This window comes from Nycticebus coucang, chromosome 6, assembly GCF_027406575.1.
Source record: "Nycticebus coucang isolate mNycCou1 chromosome 6, mNycCou1.pri, whole genome shotgun sequence".
In the NCBI taxonomy this organism is placed as follows: Eukaryota; Metazoa; Chordata; class Mammalia; order Primates; family Lorisidae; genus Nycticebus; species Nycticebus coucang.
The window spans coordinates 46,613,518-46,633,033 of record NC_069785.1 but is presented as its reverse complement, the minus strand read 5'-3'; the positions used below and the strand labels follow the sequence as shown (position 1 = coordinate 46,633,033).

Genomic DNA, 19,516 nt, shown 5'->3' with positions numbered 1-19,516 from the left:
CAGTAAACATTTTTTAGAGCAGAGGCTCTCAACCTGTGGGTCACGACCCACAGGAACTGTATTAAAGGGCCGCAGCATTAGGAAGGTTGAGAACCACTGTTTTAGAGGCGGTAGCATGCCTAGAGCTGTCATCTCCTATAATAACAATGCTCTCTCTGGAATGCCTCCTGAAAGACCTGCCTGAGACTGTTTTACAGACAACTTTTTTTTTTAATAAACAGAAGAAATACATTCTAAAATAACAATAAAAAGTATAGTACAATAAAAGGCAATAGGAATTTTTCAGCTTCATTATAGTCTTATGGAATCACTATCATAAGTGGCATAGCATTGACTGAAATATGGCTATGAAGCACATGACTTCACTCTCCATAAAAGTTCTATGTGCATGAAAATGTATTTTCCAGTTTTAAATCAGAAGTAAACATGTTTTTACTTTGTTAAAGCCAATTTTGTTTAGTTTTAATTTCATAAATTTAGGATGTACAAGTGTTTTTTGTTACATGGATGAATTGTACAATGCTGAAGTCAAGGCTTTTAGCGTACCTGTCACCAGACTAGTGACGTTATACCTGAAAAAGTACACTTTTGACAGTTTACTCAATTTCTCTTAACCTCTGTAAGTCTTTGTTACATTGTGGATAATTTCTTCATATTGCTTGGTATACTAATTCTCTTCAGCTGTGTCTAATCTGATTTCAATACATCTGTTTTGTTTCTAATTTCAATTTTTATGTTTTTTTATTTCAAAATTACTTTTTGGTCATTGTTACATATGTAATTTTGAAATTTTAAAAACCTACAGAGAAGTTTTACAAAATAGTAAAATGAACCTTTAGTTACCCTTCACCTAGATTCACCAGCTGTTAACATTTTACTGCATTTATTTCAACTGTGTGTACTTTGTTTTGTTTTGCTGAACTATTTGAAAGTTGCAAACTTCACAACTCTAAGTACTTTAGCGTGTATCTCCTAAGAACAAAATTATTCGTATTTATTCATAGATAATTTAGATTTTCTTTCTGCCAATTGGAATAAAGGCATAGTGTGTTTATGGTCTCCCTCAAGGGACAGTAATTTTTCTAGTTTATCCTTTTGTGGTGGGTGTCACCCTGCATGGATCCTAGGTTTGTTCTGTCTTTTCTTCTTTTACATAACTTCCACGAGTACCTCTTACCCTAACCTCCCTATAGTACCACCCAGAACTTTGACCCAGGGGTTCTCAAAATCTGAACCCCAGACCAGCAGCATCACCATCAGGTAGGGATTTATTAGAAATGCAGATTCTCAGGCTCTACACCATACCTACTTACTTAGAGAATTTCAGCACAGGGCTTAGCAATGCTCATTTGGACAGTCTCTCTAGGTCAGTGGTTCTCAACCTGTGGGTCGCGACCCCTTTGTAACGATGAAAATACATCGCGAGAACCACTGCTCTAGGTGATTCTTATGCACAGTGCTTTATGCTAGGGTTGGGAAACTTTTTCTCTGAAGGACCAGATAGTAAATGTTTCAGCTAGTGTTCTCCTTTGCGCCTACTGAGCTGTGGCTTTGTAGCCACTGACAGTATGATGTGGCTGTATTCCTTGTATACTCTATTTACAAAACTAGCAAGGGCTGCTTTTGGTTGGTAAGCCTTAGTTTTCCAGCCCCTGCTTTAAGCCATCAGAGCTCTACAGAAGCCTTCACAAAGCTGTTGGCTTTAGAGCTCAGTTACTTTTTTAGATTGTCATTCTCTTTGTTTTATTCCTGATTTACTTTGCAGTTCATCTGAGCATTAAAGATGTGGGTTTGATCTGTGATTTGTTCTGTATAGGAAGGTTCCTCAAGATGCCTAGTCAAAACTGGGAGTCTCTTTTTAGCCTGCTTTTTCAGTTAACTTTTAATCATATTATATTCATCATATTATTGTAACATTTTAATTCAAATAGAATATGATTTAATTATAAGGGTAATCCCTAATACTTAGCATGGAGTAGTTTTAGAATTATAAAATGGTAGAAATGAAAGTTTTCTAGTGTAACAACCTGTTTTTACTGAAGAGGGGACCGATGTTCAAAAAGCTTACAGAGACTTGCCTCGGGTCACGTAAGTCATTGTGAGAATCCTCACTGGAATTCAGACACTCATGAAGTCTTGTGTCTCCCGTAGTCTCAGTACATTAAGTTCTAACTGTTTTGTTTTTAATCTGTATCCTGATTTTTTTTCCTATTGTGATTTTTTTTTTTTTTTAACCTGATTCTCCAACTCCTCATTTTAGGCTGGGATAGAAAATCGTCAGCTGGACACAGTAGATTTCTTTTTGAAGAGCAAGGAAAATCTTTTTAATTCATCCTCAAAATCTCCTGTACCTGATGTGTTTGATCACTTCTCATCTCATTTATATTTAAGAAGTAAGTAGAATAAAGGCTAATCACTTTCAAATTACTGCTGTGTTTTCTGATGACCTATTTCCCTAAACTTAGTCATGGGATTTTATATTCTTTGTGGAAACCTGAGAGAGTTGTCGGAATCTATAAACATTCTTATTCTAAGTGAGGAATTTGTTGTTTGTATCCTATACTGTGTTTTGTATTCTGGGTATGCAAGAAAAAGTATAAAATTCATTTGGTAAATTGCCTGTCCTTACAACCATCTGAGATATGTATTGACAATATGGCTTTCTGAGTTATGAATTGGTACTTAATGTAAGAATTTTCACCTTCTTTGCTTTTTTTTTTTTTTTTGAGACACAGTTTCACTATGTCATCCTCTCTAGAGTTATGTGATGTCACAGCTCACGGCAACCGCAAACTCTTGGGTTTAAGTGATTCTCTTCCCTCAGCCTCCCAAGTAGCTGGGACTACAGGCGCCCACCATAATGCCTGGCTATTTTTTTGTTATAGTTGTTGTTTGGCAGGCCCGGGCTGGGTGCGAACTGTGAACCCGTAGTTCTGGTGTATGTGGCTAGCACTCTAGCAGTGAGCTACAGGCGCCAAGCCTCACCCTCTTTGCTTTTGTGCTACATTACCAACACTTCTTTTCAAGATTTTGGCTTTCATTCTTAAATAGGAAGCCTAACTTGGGCCTGGTAGCTCTGCAAATCCTCTCCTTAGAGGAATAGGGTAATAAAATGTGTTTTCCTCTTGTTAAATAGAAATCACAGAAGACCCTTGTTTTGTACTAAACTCCTGTATGAGGCTCCAACAGACTAGACCAAAAATCAAAATGGAGTCACCCATGCTAAAATTCCACTAAATTGTTCTCTAACCGTCTGAGAAATCAGGAGAGTTTTTAACAGCCAAATTCTCAAAGAGGCCAGTTTCAGTCTTCAGTCAGCATGACAGTGAAGCTCCTTTTGCTGTAGTCTTTATGCAAAAGAAATAGCTTGAAGTGAGCCTGCTGATGAGCTACTTTTCTACTATTCTGTCTCCCTATGCTAACCATACAAGAAAAGTAGCTTTAAGATAACAAATATGCTCTTTGTTCTTTGCTGTTTTTTGTAGCTCTTCTCTGTCTATAATGCCAACCTCCTCTTCTCAGCTCATTGGAACACTGTTTCTGTTATATGCAATAAAGTGTTATCCCATTCTAGAATTGTAGTAAAGCCAATTGAGACCTTTAAATTTGTTGTAATTTTGTCTTTTGACCCCCTATACATAAAGTTTAATAATCTCCTTTTTTTCCTACTTGGTAATATAGTATTTTTCCTATATGGGCTATACCATAATTCACCTAGCCGTACTCCTATTAGACATTTAGATGGATTTCAGTTTTTTAACTGTTGACAATATGCTATTTATGGCATATGTGTGTAATGTCTCATACATATAATTATTTACTTGGGATAAATTCTAGACCTGGAATTTTCAGGTCTAAGCGTATGTTCAATTTACATTCCTAAATACCTTGATAAATTGTTCTCCAAAAAAAGTTTTATCACTTAGTACTGTAGGTACGTGGAGAAAATAACCACCTGCTCTTTCTCTACTGGTGTAGTGAGTTCTGAGTCTCTGACTATGAATTAGATATTTTTTGTTTGTTTGGTTTTTTTTTTTTTGAGACAGAGTCTTAAGCTGTTACACTGAGTAGAGTGCTGTGGCATCATAGCTCACAGTAACCTCCAACTCTTGGGATCAAGTGATCCTCTTGCCTCAGTTTTTCTATTTTTAGTAGAGATGGGGATCTCACTCCTACTCAGGCTGGTCTCGAACTCATGAGTTCAAGCAATCTACTAGCCTTTCCCTAGATATTTTTTTTTTTTTTAATTCTCTTTTGAGTACAGAGTTTGGTCTCCTCCTCCTTGAATTGCCATCTTTTTGTATGCTCCAATTTTTTATTAATCTGACTGAATTTGTAGAAAAAGACCTGTTTTATGGTATTCAGCGATTGTATGCTCATTATTTACATCTGTTTGTTGGTAATTTCTCATTCTACTCTTACCTACACTGCTAAAGGGTAGATGGAGATGGGTCTGGAATGAGAAGCATGGAAATAGCATTTCTGCTTCTCCTAGGGGAAAACTCAGGTTTCCCATAATTCTCCCTCAGTGCCAGGGTAAATAGGAATCACTTCATTAGGGCCTTAAGCTGCAAATAGAGGATTCAAGGGCCCATACTTCTTGTTTTCACTGCATATTTAAGAGAATGGCTTTGAAATCATACAGGTTAAGGTAAAGTTTTGGCCCTGTCACTTTCTTGTTTTTTTTGTTGTTGTTGTTTATTTACCTTTTATGTTATTTGCATTTATTTTATGTTGCATCTACTCCTGTGCGGTAAGTTTTTGTTTCTTCAGTTTCTTCTGGGACATCTTTTTCTTCTGTGCTACCTCTTCTTCTGGTTTGGGAACAATTTGTTCCTTTTTAGTAAGGATCAACTCCATGTGGCAGGGGGAGTTCATGTATGGGTTAATGTGACCATCAGCTCTGTAAGTTCGGTGATGCATCTTGGGTGCTTTGTTCACTTGGATATGCTCAATGACTAGAGAATCTACATCCAGACCCTTAAGTTCAGCATTACTCTCTGCATTTTTAAGCACAGGCAGCAAAAATTCAGCATGATTTTGGGCCACCGACCCTGTATCCAACCCCACTATTTGGCTGGGGCACACCTACCAATTTCACTATTGTAAAATCAGAATGGTACACATTGTTTCTTTCTTTCTTTTTTTTTTTTTTTGCAGTTTTTGGCTGGGGCTGGGTTTGAACCTGCCACCTCTGGCATATAGGGCCGGCGCCCTACTCCCCTGAGCCACAGGCGCCGCCCACACATTGTTTCTTTAAAGTGACAGCCTTCAGATACTTGGTAGCTTTTCATATATGCATACCCTTGATGGCCTGGGCAGTTTCACGTGTGTTCTTAAAGTAAACTCGAAGATTTGATCACCTCAGGCCGCGTAGGGGAAGAGCTGGCCTTGTCACTTTCTGAATTAGATGGGGCAAGTTACTTATCCTCTCTGAACCTCAGTCTCCTTATCTGTGGAATGGAGAATATAACACGTAACCTATTAGGTTAGTGAAAGGAATAAATGAAATAGCATTTATAAAACACCAAGTATAATACTTAGAAGATGTAAGTGGTCAGCAAAATGATAGTTAATAGTAACAGTAAATAATAACTATTAGTAATTAGAATCATTGAAGTTTATAGGTAATAAGTCTTCGTAAAAGTTTGTGAACTTTTTGAAAATAAGATATTGGTCCTTGTTTTGTGTAAAGAATATTGCCTCTTGTTATTTTTGGATATACTGATTCTATTGGGAGTATCCCGGTGTTCTTCATGTTAATTTCCTTTGGTTCGTTCTCAGATGTGGAAGAGCTGACCCCAGCATTGGATTTACTTTGCTCAGCAATTAGAGAGAGTGACTCTGAAACCCAAAGCAAGCACTTTTCAGAACAATTGCTTACTCTTACACTGTCTTTCCTTAACAAACAAATAAAGGAGCTTTTTATTCACACTGAAGGTAAGAATAGCAGCAAGGAAGGGGCAATTATGCCATTTCTGTGTCAAGACAAAGATTCAAGTGCTGCTGCTGAGTGAGAGAGCATAAGCCTTTTGCTAAAGTTGAGTAAAGTCAGTGTGTAATTAAGGGTGTGAATGGTTTCTAATACTAGAAAAGCTGGCAGAAAGACCTGGATTAATCATTATGAAGAAAAGAAAAAGATTATATTAAAAAAAAAACAGAGCTACTACTTGTAAATAAGAAAAACCTAACATACTGCTTGAAATTTAAAAATGCCAATTTTGGATTTTGGCATTCTCTAGAATTGTTTATAATTATGACAGTTCAGGACTCAGGTGGACACAACCTGCTCTTCCACTGATGCTGAGTGCCGGCTCCAAGCACCTTGGACTTGGATGTGTCTTCTTCCTCCTTTGGATTCAGTGGCCTCATTTATAAAACTGGGATAAGAGAACTAGCATTTTTTTGTTCCTCTGAGAGTTTTTTGCAAAGTAAACTCAAGTCAGTCACAAGGCCACAGCACTACCCTAATAAATAATTCATGGCTGCTTTAGCTAAAAAAAAAAAAAAATTATGACAGTTCATGGCACACACATTCTTCCTCCATATGTGTATATACACACATACACCCACATACACACACACACATGAACACACGTGAATTCACACATTGGTATTTTCCACAGAGCTAGATGAACATCTGCAGAAAGGAGTGAACATTTTGACCAGCTACATTAATGAACTTCGAACTTTCATGATAAAGTTTCCTTGGAAGTTAACAGATGCTGTAGATGAATATGATGTAAATGAAAATATCCCCAAAGGAAAGGAGAGTGATATGTGGGAGAAACTCAGCACTGAGGTAAATACAAGTAATTATTATTTATTTTCCAGACTCAAAGGATCTAAGATAACAATAGAAGAAACAGAATTTCGATTCTGTATACTTGTGATAAGAATCTTTGGCAAGAGTTTTAGGTTTTTATAGGTTTTGGGGTTTCTGGGCATGACTTCAGATGTCTTCAAGCTCCATTCGTCTAATTCAGAACACATATATGCTCCCTTTTAATGCCAGATCTGTCCATCTGCATCCAATAATAGACACGCAACCCCAAAGCTACATGAGTGGTACTCCCTTAGCAATACTCTCTCACTGGGTAGGGCCTAGCACTTTGGACTCATGCGTTCTAGCTGACCACTGAATAAATGGAATTGTTGCTGGTGATTAGATCTTTAGAAATTTTTATTTTATGATATCATTACTTAGAAGTACACTTGATTTTAAGTCCTATCTGAAATTCCAGACATTTTGCCAGTTAAATTTTCTATGTATACCTGTTTGCCTTTCTTTTAACAGTCGAAGTTAAAATACCAACATGTGCTACCCTCTGTGACTTAGGGCCTGAAAGAATTCCTTCACCCACATGGGGAGGAGTGGTATTAGAAAAACAAAAGCCAACATAGCTTAACATAGATGATCATAACCAGTAAGAAGTGAAAGTGATAAGGTTGAGATGCTGCCAGGTTCTCAAGACTGCTGCTCTTAGGGCAGAGGGGTTGGGGAGTACCTCATGTGACTGTACTTTCTGTATCTCTTATTCTCTAGCCAGACATTATATTTTCTTTTCTTTCCACTTTTTTGGCTGCTTTTTCCTGTCTCTTTGACAGGTTTCTCTGCAGACCTTGTCTCCAGCTACATGCATATTGCGCATGTGCATTTATATGTACACACAACTTTGTATATGGCTTAATGGGGTTTGTAGACCCCTTGAAAACCCCAGGTTAAGAATTCCTCCTTTCTGTTCTCTCTGGTATCTCAGGTTATGTCATTATTTCTTTTCACTTGGATTATCGTAGTAACCTAATGCCTCAATATCTTTAGCTTAAACAGCTTTCAGTTCATTCTCCACATTGCTACTGGATATTTTTCCTAAAATATATATCTGATTATATATATATCATCTCTTGCTTTTAAAGCCTTTCAGTGGCTCCACATAAATTCTAGCATAAAATCCATGTAAGGCCCTTCATGATGGAACCTCTGCTTTTCTTTCAGGTCTCATCTGCCACTCTCTCCAGCTTTTTCTCTACTTATATTGAGTAATTTGGAGTTCCCTGAATACTTGAAGCTGTTTTTTTCCTTTTTGCCCATGCACACGATGTTCCTTCTCTTTGGGACACCTGTCCTTTTTCCTCAGTATATGTATGGAACTCTTACGGGTTTTAAATTTTTTGTCATCTGTTACCTCTGCTAAAAAGCCTCCCTCTCTTGCTCACTTCCTTCCTTCCTTCCTTCCTCCCTTCCTCCCTCCCTTCTTTCTTCCTCCCTTTCTTCCTTCCTCTCTGTGTCTCTCTCTCTCTCTGTGTCTCTCTCTCTCCTCTTTGTCACCTCTCTTAGGTGCTCTTCCTGGGAAACCTTTATCACAGCCCTTATAATACATTATTATAATCAGTGCTTTAATACATTACTTTATAATCAGTACTTTAATACATTACTTTTAAGTAATACTTTACTTAATACATTACTTAAAACCTTTATCACAACCCTTATAATACATTACTATAATCAGTGCTTATAATACATTACTATAATCGTGCTTTATTTGTGTGTCTTCCATGTATTTCACTAGACTGTGAGCTCCTAGGGACACACAAATAAAGCACTGATTTATTAGTTAACTTTATATCCCCTGGGCCTAGTCCCACGTCTAGTGGTAGATTTTCAATAAAGGTCCCTTAGATGCTCAATAAATGTGTAAGTCTCATGTTGATAACATAATAATGAAATAAAAAGAAACTTTAAAGGCAAATGTCTTTCTTCCTTTCCTAGGAAGTTATTGCCAATGCCATTTTAAACAACAAAATACCAGAGGCACAAACTTTCTTCAGGATTAACAGTCATTCTGCTCAAAGACTCGAGGAGGTGATCAGAATAGGCCTAGATTTGGTCTTTGACAATTTAAAAAAGAAAAATATAAAGGAAGCCTCCGAATTTTTGAAAAATATGGTGAGTGGTATAATCTGTTCATCTGATACTAGTCTTAAAATGAATGTAATACAATTTCTAGTTACTTTAAAAATTGATTTATATTCATAGTTGTGTCACAAACCTTAAGAAATGTATATAGTCTTTACTAGGAAATAATAATGAGAACTTTGATGCTGAGAACTTCCTGGGTTTTTTGGAGATAAGAACTCACTCTGTTGCCTGGGCTAGAGCAGTGGCACAATCATAGCTCATTGCAACCTCATACTGCTGGGTGTAAGTGATTCTCCTGCCTCAGCCTCTTGTATAGCTGGAATTATAGGTCCTCCCAAGTAGCTGGGAGTACAGGCATGCACCACTAAATTTGGCTAACTTTTCTATTTTTTGTAGAGACAAGGTCTCACTGTGTTGCTTAGGCCAGTCTTGAACTCCTGGCCTCAAGTGATCTTCCTGTCTTGGCTTCCCAAACTGCTGGGATTATAGGCATGAGCCACTGCGCCTAGCCTGTGAGAACTTTCTTGAAGAGATTTTCCCCCCACCTTTATTGAGAGATGATTGACAAAAATTGAATATTTTTAAGGTACACAACATGATGTTTTGATACATGTAGGCATTATGATGAGATTACCGCAATCAAACTAACATATCTGTTACCTCCCCATAGTTACATAGCAGATTTCAACTACAACAATATATTAACTTTTAGTCACTTTGCTATACATAGGTCTTTAGAACTTATTTACTTATAGCTAAAGTTTATACCCTTGATCACCTCAGCCCTGGTAAGTATCATTCTATTCTCTGTTACTATGAATCTAACAGTTAGATTCTGCATGTAAGTGAGATCACACAGTATTTGTCTTTTTGTATCTGGCTTAGCATAATGTCCTACAAGTTCATCCATGTTGTTAAAAGGCAGAATTTCCTTCATTTATTTTTTTAAGATAGGGTCTCACTCTGTTGCCTGGACTAGCACACAGTGGCATCATCTTAGCTCAATGCAACCTCAAACTCCAGGGCTCAGGTGATCCCCTTGCTTCATCTACCTGAGTAACTGGGACTACAGGCACGTACCACCATACCCAACTATTTTTCTTGTTTTCTTTTCTTCTTCTTCTTCTTTTTTTTTTTTTTTTGATAAAGATGGAATCTTGTTCTTGTTCAAGCTGGTCTTGAGTTGACCTCCAGTGATCCCTGTCCTTGGGCTCCCAGAATGTTAGGATTACAGGCATGAGCTACCTGGCCTAATTTTTTTATTTTTTGTGGAGATGGGGTCTTGTACTTGCTCCAGTTGGTCTGGAGCTCCTGACCTCAAGCAGTCCTACTTCCTTTGCCTCCCAAAGTTCTAGAATTATAGGCACAAGCTGCTATGCCTTGCCAGGATTTCCTTCTTTTTTAAGGCTGAATTACATTCCATTGCAAATAATACATTTTCCTTATCCATTTATATATTGACACTTAGGTTGTTTTTATATCTCTTGGTGAGGTTTTTAAATGGAGTGTCCATCATCTTTCTTTTTGACCTGACACATTGATTAGGAGACAGCATTTCTCACAGAAGATTTCACACATACCAAAGCATGCATCTGACTTCATTATTTATTGGCAGGTATTCTATACTGTTCGTGTGATTTCTTACATCTCCATTTGAACGTTCTAGTAGATAATGCCTTTGCTGGGGTTTTTCTTCATGTGAGAAGGGGGGAGTCCTAGATGTAGGGTTCCCGGACTAAGCTGAGATCTAGCCCTAATTGCATGGTTGGGGTCTTGCCTGTGGTAACTTTTTGGAAATGCAGAGGAATGGGTTTTGTAATGTTGACCTTTGTCTTCAAATGAATCATCAGAGCAGATTGCTATAGTTTTGGTCCTGTGGCAATTTGGTATGTACCTTAAATTGTTCTATGTGGTGCCTTTGCTCTGACAAAATGCTTAAGGACTTTATGGCTAGGCAGTAAATATGTGTGATAAATGTAGGAAAATGAATGTTCACAAGAGTAGAAAAGTTGTCTATTCCACAGATAAATGTCTACATGTAATAGAGTATTTCTGTATCTTACATATATTTATATTCAAAATACTTATATTACAAAATGTTAAGTATTTTTTTCTGTTTATTATAGGCCTTTGATGTAAAAGACCAGTTGCTCAAAATATGTGTCTATACAACTGATAAAAACATACGGGACTTTTTGGTAGGTATAGATGAGATTATGTGGTTTACATTTTCTAGGAAGCCTGGGTGAAGAAATTAGAAGAAAACTTGGAAGAAAAACTTCATAATGATTTTAATATTCAACTGGTATTCAACAAGTAAAAAACAACAACTCCTTAATCTTTTTAAATGATTATTTTACAATTGTGGCAAAGGAAAATCTGTGTGAATATATAAAACCTCAAAAAATTCTAAATATAATTCTTAAATGGCATTTATTCTCATGACATGGTTGATTTTTGTGAGGTTACTGCTTTAATTTTTATTCAAGGTTGAAATTTTAAAAGAAAAAAGTTATTTTTCTGAGAAAGAAAAAAGAACTATAGACTTCGTGCATCAAGTTGAGAAGTTGTATTTGGAACATTTCCCGGAAAACATGCAGATCCAGGCCTTTCCCAGGTAGTCTGATTGGTTCTCTAGTCCCTTTTCAAAAACATTGTTGATAGTGTTTAGTTTCTAATTGTAAGTGAGCCTGAGTTTCTTATGTGAAGTCAAGCTTGTTTTCTGTACAAAGATAAAAGCATGTGTCAGAAGGGACTCAGGAATTTTCTGTTGTCTTAATATTTGCATAATCAGAATTATGTGTTCTCCCAAAGAATGGAAGCTCTTGAGCAGATAAAAAGGAATGATGCCTTTTCCTCCAAAATTAAAGAAAAAATAAATATGTCACTGTTTTTAGGTATTTGGTAAAGGAACAAGATTTTTTCAAGCACAGATGTGTTTTGGATTCATTCCTGAAATATGATTGTAAAGATGAATTTAACAAACAGGACCATAGAATTGTGTTAAATTGGGCTCTGTGGTGGGATCAACTAACACAAGACCTCATCCTTCTACCCAAGATAAGTCCAGAAGGCAAGTGTGAGAGCCTGAAATATGAACATATTGAATGAGGTTTAAAATAAGTATTGGTATTTGAATATTTTGGTGTGTCTCTATTTTAGAATTTGGGGGGGGGGTGAGAAAATATGCAGAATTTAAAAGTCATTGAGAGGGCTGGAAGTAGAACAGTGGCAGCAGCCGTGGTTTTGGCAGCTCGGGACTGAGTACAGGTAACGTAGAATCACCCTGATTCTTCAGAGGCCGTTTAGGTCCTCTGTCATTCATCGGTATTCTCAGTCCATTTTCGGAGGAACATTGGTGTTACAGCAGTGGCATTTAATAGGGAACTTGATCCTTTACAGATGCTTTTCGTGGACAAGATTAGAGAATACAGATCTAAGCAACAGGCATTTGGAGGACCTGTGGATGCTGGCCCAGAGTATCAGCAAGACCTGGATAGGGAGCTTTTTAAGCTTAAGCAAATGTATAGTAAAGCAGACATGAATACATTCCATAACTTCAAATTTGAAAATTCCAAAGTTGAAGCCATCGAGAAACCCTAGGCCTGAAGAAATAAAGTAAAATTAATTTGGCAATTTGTCATGGATTACTTATACAACTAATCAGAAGTTTCAGAATAGACGTACATTTTACAACTCTTAAGTGTTCTTTTAATTCTGATTCCAAATAAATTATTGGGTGATATTGAATGTAAATATATATATATATATGTCATTGGGTTATAACCTCCTTATCTCAAGGTTTTTGTGAGGGATTTATAATGTGATAATGAAAAAAAAGTCATGGCTTAATGACTTGTCATTTCAAGGCTGTTTTCATCTCAGCTTCAAAGTGACATTCTTTGTTGTTCCCAAATAGTCTTTGAGTTTCTTTTATAAACCAAGGATCTTTATGACCTGAGGGCTCTTGGAAAGTAGTATGTAATTCAGAGTCAAATTCATGTTTGCTATTAGAACTAAAGTTTTTATTTATATTGAGGGGAAGTGAAGGGAAGAAGAGGGTTGAACAAATAAATGAAACTCATAGCTAATATCTGAATTTCATTTCAACCGCTATAGTAATGAGAAACATTTAGCTCTTCCTCAGGCTGTAGTATGGATTATAAAACAACACAAAAGAGGAAAATAGGAAAAGAAGCAGAGGACCTAAATAATTCATACATTGTATCATATTACTTCCAGATTGTTATATTTACTCAATAGTTAATTCAGTGTCAAATCTCATGTCAGTAAACATCCATTGCTGTTTTAAAATATGTATCATTTTTCTCTTTTTTTTTTTTATTGTTGGGGATTCATTGAGGGTACAATAAGCCAGGTTACACTGATTGCATTTGTTAGGTAAAGTCCCTCTTGCAATCATGTCTTGCCCCGAGAAGGTGTGGCACACACCAAGGCCCCACCTCTCTCCCTCCTTCCCTCTCTCTGCTTTTCCTCCCCCCCCATGACCTTAATTGTCATTAATTGTCCTCATATCAAAATTGAGTACATAGGATTCATAATTCTCCAAATATGTATTATTTTTCATATAGAATACAAGTCATACTCTCCTGAAGCCCTCTGGAGGTTCCTCACGGCTCGCCATGATTGGTTAAACATTACCTTATGGATTGGAGAATTTCAGACCCAGGATTATGCTTCACTTCAACAGAACAAGTGGCCTCCTCTGAGTGTTGATATTATTAGTCAGAATACTTGCTGCAACAACTATATGAGGAATGAAATTTTAGATAAGCTGGCCAGGTATGTAACTATTGAGCTATTCCACAGTGGGAAAGAATAAGAATAAAAAGGAAGAGCAGGGCGGCGCCTGTAGCTCAAGGAGTAGGGCGCCGGTCCCATATGCCGGAGGTGCCGGGTTCAAACCCAGCCCCAGCCAAAAAAAAATAAATAAATAAATTAAATTAAATTAAAAAAAAAAAAAAGGAAGAGCAATAAAAAATAATGGTATTGATTTTCCTTTGAAATGCCATAAATCCAATGCAGTGTTGTTTCACATTATTATAAAATTCAAAGAGCATTATCTTATACTGAGGTTTTAAACTCATATATATTTAACATCATGTATGGTGAGTAGGCGCTCAAATTCTGCATGTAGATTATTACCAAGACATTTTATCTGCTTTGGTGTACTGCCCTTGTCAATAGGGCTATAAGGAACAAGTTGCAAGAGCTGAGATGAGTATGCCTTAGCATCCGGTAATTGTCCCCCCACTGCTCTCTGTATCATCACTGCACCCATGTGCTATGTATGGCCTGGAACTAAGGAAGACTGCTGAATTAAATAGAAGTAGCAGCTATTGAAGTAAAAGTTTAAAGACTTTAAACTTTAATTCATTTCTAAAAATCTATTAGATTGAATTATATGAACTTGCCGTTTGTGTGGATAAAAAATGGTTGAATATCAGCAATTTCATATGGCTCACTCTAATCTATCTTCCTAAGCTATTGGAATAGTTAAAAAATAATAACATGTATATTTATTTTTAAGATTATTATTATTTTTTTTTGTAAAGACAGAGTCTCACTTTACTGCCCTCGGTAGAGTGCCATGGCATCACACGGCTCACAGCAACTTCCAGCTCTTGGGCTTATGTGATTCTCTTGCCTCAGCCTCCTGAGCGGCTGGGACTACAGGCACCCGCCACAACGCCCAGCTATTTTTTTGTTGCAGTTTGGCCGGGGCTGGGTTTGAACCCACCACCCTCGGTATATGGGGCCGGCACCCTACTCACTGAGCCACAGGCGCCGCCCTATTTTTAAGATTCTTAAACATACGTATTTCATGTGTATTATTTTCTATTTATTGGGGTATACTTATAGCTGTATTGTCCTACTCAACGTGAAGATGTGGAGAGTTAGATCCAAAGAAGTTAAGAGCTTTGCTCAATCCAGTTAGTTTTAGTCTTGAGTTCTTTAATTTCTGATTTTCTATTCACTCTTATTTCTGTTGCACTAAATGCTCTTCTTTACAAAAAATAGAATATTTGGCCAGATGTAGTTGCTCATGCCTATAATCCTAGCACTCTGGGAGGCCAAGGTGGGTGGATTGCCTCAGCTCACAGTTTTTTTTTTTTTTTTTTTTTTTGTAGAGACAGAGTCTCACTTTATAGCCCTCTGTAGGGTGCCATGGCATCATACAGCTCACAGCAACCTCCAACTCCTGGGCTTCAGCGATTCTCCTGCCTCAGCCTCCCGAGTAGCTGGGACTACAGGCACCCGCCACAACGCCCGGCTATTTTTTTTTTTGGTTGCAGTTCGGCCGGGGCCGGGTTTGAACCCACCCTCGGTATATGGGGCCAGCGCCTTACCGACTGAGCCACAGGCGCCGCCCAAGCTCACAGTTTTAAGACCAGCCTGAGCCAGAGTGAGATCTCATCTCTAAAAATAGCCGGGCATTGTGGTGGGTGACTATAGTCCCAGCTACTTGGGAGGCTGAGGCAAGAGAATCACTTGAGCCCAAGAATTTGAGGTTAACTGTGAACCATGACATCATGGCATTCTACCAAGGGCAACAAAATGAGACTCTGTCTCCAAAAAAATAATGATAAAAAGAAAACATTATAGTACTTGTATGTTTATCAGATATTTTGCTTAGTATTTGGTTGTTTAAAAAGCTAACATAGGGAGTGGCACCTGTGGCTCAAAGGAGTAAGGCGCCGGCCCCATATGCCGAAGGTGGTGGGTTCAAACCCAGCCCCAGCCAAAAACTGCAAAAAGAAAAAAAAAAGCTAACATAGGCCAGGTGCTGTGGCTCATGCCTGTAATCCCAGCACTTGGGAGGCCGAGACAGGTGGATTGCCTGAGCTCACAAATTCAAGATCAGTCTGAGCAAGACCAAGACCCATCTCTAAAAAACAGTCAGGTGTGGGCGGAGCCTGTGGCTCAAAGGACTGGGGTACCGGCCCCATATTTCAGAGGTGGCGGGTTCAAACCCAACCCCAGCCAAAAAAAGAAAAAAACTGCAAAAAAAAAAAAAAAATAGTAAGGTGTTGGGTGGCACCTGTGGCTCAAAGGAGTAGGGCCCATAAGCTGGAGGTGGCGGGTTCAAACTCAGCCCCAGCCAAAAACTTCAAAAAAAAAAAAAAACAAAGTCAGGTGTTGTGGTGGGCGGCTGTATTCCCAGCTATTTGGGAGGCTGAGGCAAGAGAATCACTTAAGCCCAAGAATTTGAGGTTGCTGTGAGCAGTGATGCTTCAGCATTCTACTCAGAGTGACAAAGTGAGACTGTGTCTCAAAAAGAAAAAACCTAACATAGTGTGTGGTTTATGAATTATGAAGTTAGTGAATTTATGAAATATACTACACAGATTAAAAATAAAAACCATACAAGGTCTGACAATTAAGTTTGCGAATGCTTCCTAAATATCACTGCGATCACCTTTGAAGTACTTCCCTTGGAAAGCAATGCACCAATGTCAGCGCCTAGTCTGCCCTTCAAAGCAATTTTGGAACACTTTCTGGAATGGTCATTAAAGGTGCTGTCATATTACCCTTGATGTCTTGAATATCATCAAAACGTCTCCATTCAATGTTTGCTTTATCTTCAAGTAAAGGAAAAAAGTCATTGTGGGCCACATCAGGTGTATAGGAGGGGGTTCCAATACAGTTTATTAGCTAAAAACTCCTTCACAGACAGTGCCATGTGAGCTGGTGCATCATTGTCAGGATGCAAGCGCCATGAGTTAAGATTTTCTTTTTTTTTTTTTTTTGGCCGGGGCTGGGTTTGAACCCGCCACCTCCGGCATATGGGACTGGTGCCCTACTCCTTGAGCCACAGGCGCCACCCGAGTTAAGATTTTCTTAACTGTAGCTAGGTGTGTGGCAGGCACCTGTAGTCCCAGCTACTTGGGAGGCTGAGGCAAGAGAATCCCCTAAGCCCAGGAGTTGGAGGTTGCTGTGAGCTGTGATGCCACGGCACGGCATTCTACCAAGGGCAGTAAAGTGAGACTGTCTCTTAAAAAAAAAAAAAAAGATTTTCTTAACTGTTTTTCTATTAATGTTTACTTGGTCTACTGTGCTTCTCACAGTCAGCTGATGGTTTTGATGCACAATCCTATGAATGTTTGCAATGTTTTCATCAATTCTGCTCATTACTGACCACCCTGATCTCTCTTCTTCAGTGATGCTCCCTTATCCCTCAGTTTAATTCAGTTTTACACTATGGAAATGTAGACGATCAAGAAGAGCCTTGAAAAAGAACTTTTCTTACCAGATACCAAATCTTATTTTAAAGTTATAGCAGGGCGGTGCCTGTGGCTCAAAGGAGTAGGGCGCTGGGCCCATATGCTGGAGGTGGCGGGTTCAAACCCAGCCCCAGCAAAAAACTATAAAGTTTTAGCAGTTAAGGCAGTGGGAGTATTGGTTCAGGGACAAAGAGAGCAGTACAACAGAAGAGTGAACACAGAAATAGACCTGTACGTGATTATTTTATATATGAAAAGGTGGCATGTGACAGCGGCGAAAGAATTATCTTTTGACACTGGGACTGGGTAATTGAATAGCAATATTGGGGAAAAACTGGACCTGCTACCTTATATTTTAAATTAATTTTAGGTAGATTTTAATATCTAAATGTCAAACGTGAAACCATGAAGTTTGGGACGATGCTATAGGAGAATATCTTCATGACTTGGGGAATCCTAGGGTATGCTTTCTAAAAGGCCTGAAGGAGCAAACCAAGAGAGCTAGTTGCTGGCAGGAATTGTGGCCCTTGGTGGAAATTGTCAGCAAACCTGCAGTCACCCAGCACAGAAACCCAGGAAATGCCCATCCTCCTTTCTTTCTGACTTTTTTTTTTCTTTTGAGGCAGAGTTACACTTACTAACCCTGGCTGGAGTGCAGTGGCCTCATCATAGTTTACTGCAGCTTTAAACTCCAGGGCTCAACTGATCCTCCTGCCTTGGCCTCCCTTAATAGCTGGGACTGCGAAAGTACCACCATGCCCTGCTAATTTTTCTATTTTTAATAGCAATGGGATGTTGCTTTTGCTCAGGCTGGTCTTGAACTCCTGACCTCAAGCAGTCTTCCCTCTTAGTCCTCACAGAGTGGTAGGATTACAGGCATGAACCACAATGCCCAGCGCCGCCTTTCTGACTCTTATTTTCCAGTGGGACCCCCTCATAGGGGAAACCAAAAGTCTAAAAAGGTAAACAGAAGTCTGAGGGCACTGGAATCTTGGGGTACAGCCCATACTGGTGAGCCTGTGGAAAAACAGAGCAGGGTAGAGAAGAGCAGAGCTTGATTCTGAGGGGAAAGATACCAGCACACAGGCATTTCACAGAAGAGGAAGCACAAATGCCTACTAAACATACGAAGAGATGCACTTCCTCATCTATAGTTATGCAAATACTAATTTATTTTACCCCAAATCTAGGAACAAGTAAAATGACCCTCAAAGGTAGCGCAAATCAATAAAAGGTAGTATATTCATGGAAACTAACAGACTGTTAGTTTAGTTCTACAATGATGAGTAGAAGAAACAAGGTAGAGAACAACACATCCAGAGTGTTCTGTCATTTATATATAAAGTTGAAAACAGGCAAAATAAAACCATATATTATTTGGGACTACATAGATGGGTGATAAACTATGAATTAAAGTAAGGGAATTGTTACCACCAAAGTCAGGATTGTGGTTACTCTGGGGGCAACAGAAAGCATGCAGTGAGGGAAGAATACAAAGATATGTTTTATAATCTGGGTGGTTGTTACACGGTATTTCTGTAAACTCCATTTACAGGTTATATTTTCTATACTTTTTATGGTATATATGATGTATTTAATAGTACATTTTTGAAAAGCAATATTTACATGCAGAGTTGTATTCTTGTTGAGTAGTTTCTCTAAGTTACTCTGCTCTGGCTTATTAATTTTTTTGGTTAGTTTGGTGAATTTCTTAGTTATGCCCAAAGCATCTAGTTTCAAGAGCTAACCATTGTTGCTTTGTGGTATATTGGGTTGTATAGTTCCAGACAAAATGTAAAAAATGTAAATAGCTTGGTTTAGTTTTTGAAATAGTGAAGATACTTTACCATCTTTAAATACTATAATGGTACAGAAACTTTTTTTGGAAACTAGCAAAATGTGTATTTCAGAACATTTATAGTGTAACATATTTATTAAGCATACAGTCTTAATTTGTAAATACTTAATTTTAAGCAATTGAGACATAAACAATGGATATTTTTAGTCTGCTCTGAACCTAGCAACTTTTTAACTTTAACTTTTTAACCCCTTAAACCTGCCCAATAGGAATGGGATTTTTCTTGTGTCTGAGTTAGAAGACTTTGAATGCTTCCTCCTAAGACTGAGCCGTATTGGGGGTGTGATGCAAGATACCCTCCCTATTCAAAAGTACAAGAGCAAAGAAGGTTGGGATTTCCATTCTCGCTTCATTCTGTATTGTTTAGAACACAGTCTGCAGCATCTTCTTTATGTCTATCTCGATTGTTACAGGTGAGTACTGAGAACTGATTTGTCTCTGAGCAAGTCCTCGTGATTCCTTTTTCCATGTTAGCACTGATGTGACTTTTAG

General features: G+C 38.1%; 1 protein-coding gene and 3 pseudogenes across 5 annotated transcripts in view; 2 read left to right on the top strand and 2 right to left on the bottom strand.

Annotated features, from left to right (window-relative positions):
* The window catches only part of SPG11 (SPG11 vesicle trafficking associated, spatacsin), a 91,820-nt gene that overhangs the window by 28,868 nt on the left and 43,436 nt on the right, over positions 1-19,516 (top strand). For all 4 annotated transcript variants that reach the window (XM_053596190.1, XM_053596189.1, XM_053596191.1 and 1 more), the window contains 9 exons: positions 2,261-2,393; positions 5,785-5,940; positions 6,627-6,802; positions 8,771-8,947; positions 11,047-11,118; positions 11,410-11,537; positions 11,818-11,993; positions 13,513-13,723; positions 19,234-19,437. In XM_053596190.1, the coding sequence (XP_053452165.1) occupies positions 2,261-2,393; positions 5,785-5,940; positions 6,627-6,802; positions 8,771-8,947; positions 11,047-11,118; positions 11,410-11,537; positions 11,818-11,993; positions 13,513-13,723; positions 19,234-19,437 (1,433 nt within the window). The remainder of the gene's footprint in view (positions 1-2,260; positions 2,394-5,784; positions 5,941-6,626; positions 6,803-8,770; positions 8,948-11,046; positions 11,119-11,409; positions 11,538-11,817; positions 11,994-13,512; positions 13,724-19,233; positions 19,438-19,516) is intronic.
* Positions 1-19,516, bottom strand: part of LOC128589234 (glutamine synthetase-like) — a 159,103-nt pseudogene that overhangs the window by 128,312 nt on the left and 11,275 nt on the right.
* Positions 4,741-5,317, bottom strand: LOC128589238 (60S ribosomal protein L17-like; annotated as a pseudogene).
* On the top strand, positions 12,028-12,670 carry LOC128587670 (ATP synthase-coupling factor 6, mitochondrial-like; annotated as a pseudogene). The gene is made up of 2 exons (XR_008380624.1): positions 12,028-12,032; positions 12,200-12,670. The product of XR_008380624.1 is annotated as an ATP synthase-coupling factor 6, mitochondrial-like (transcript).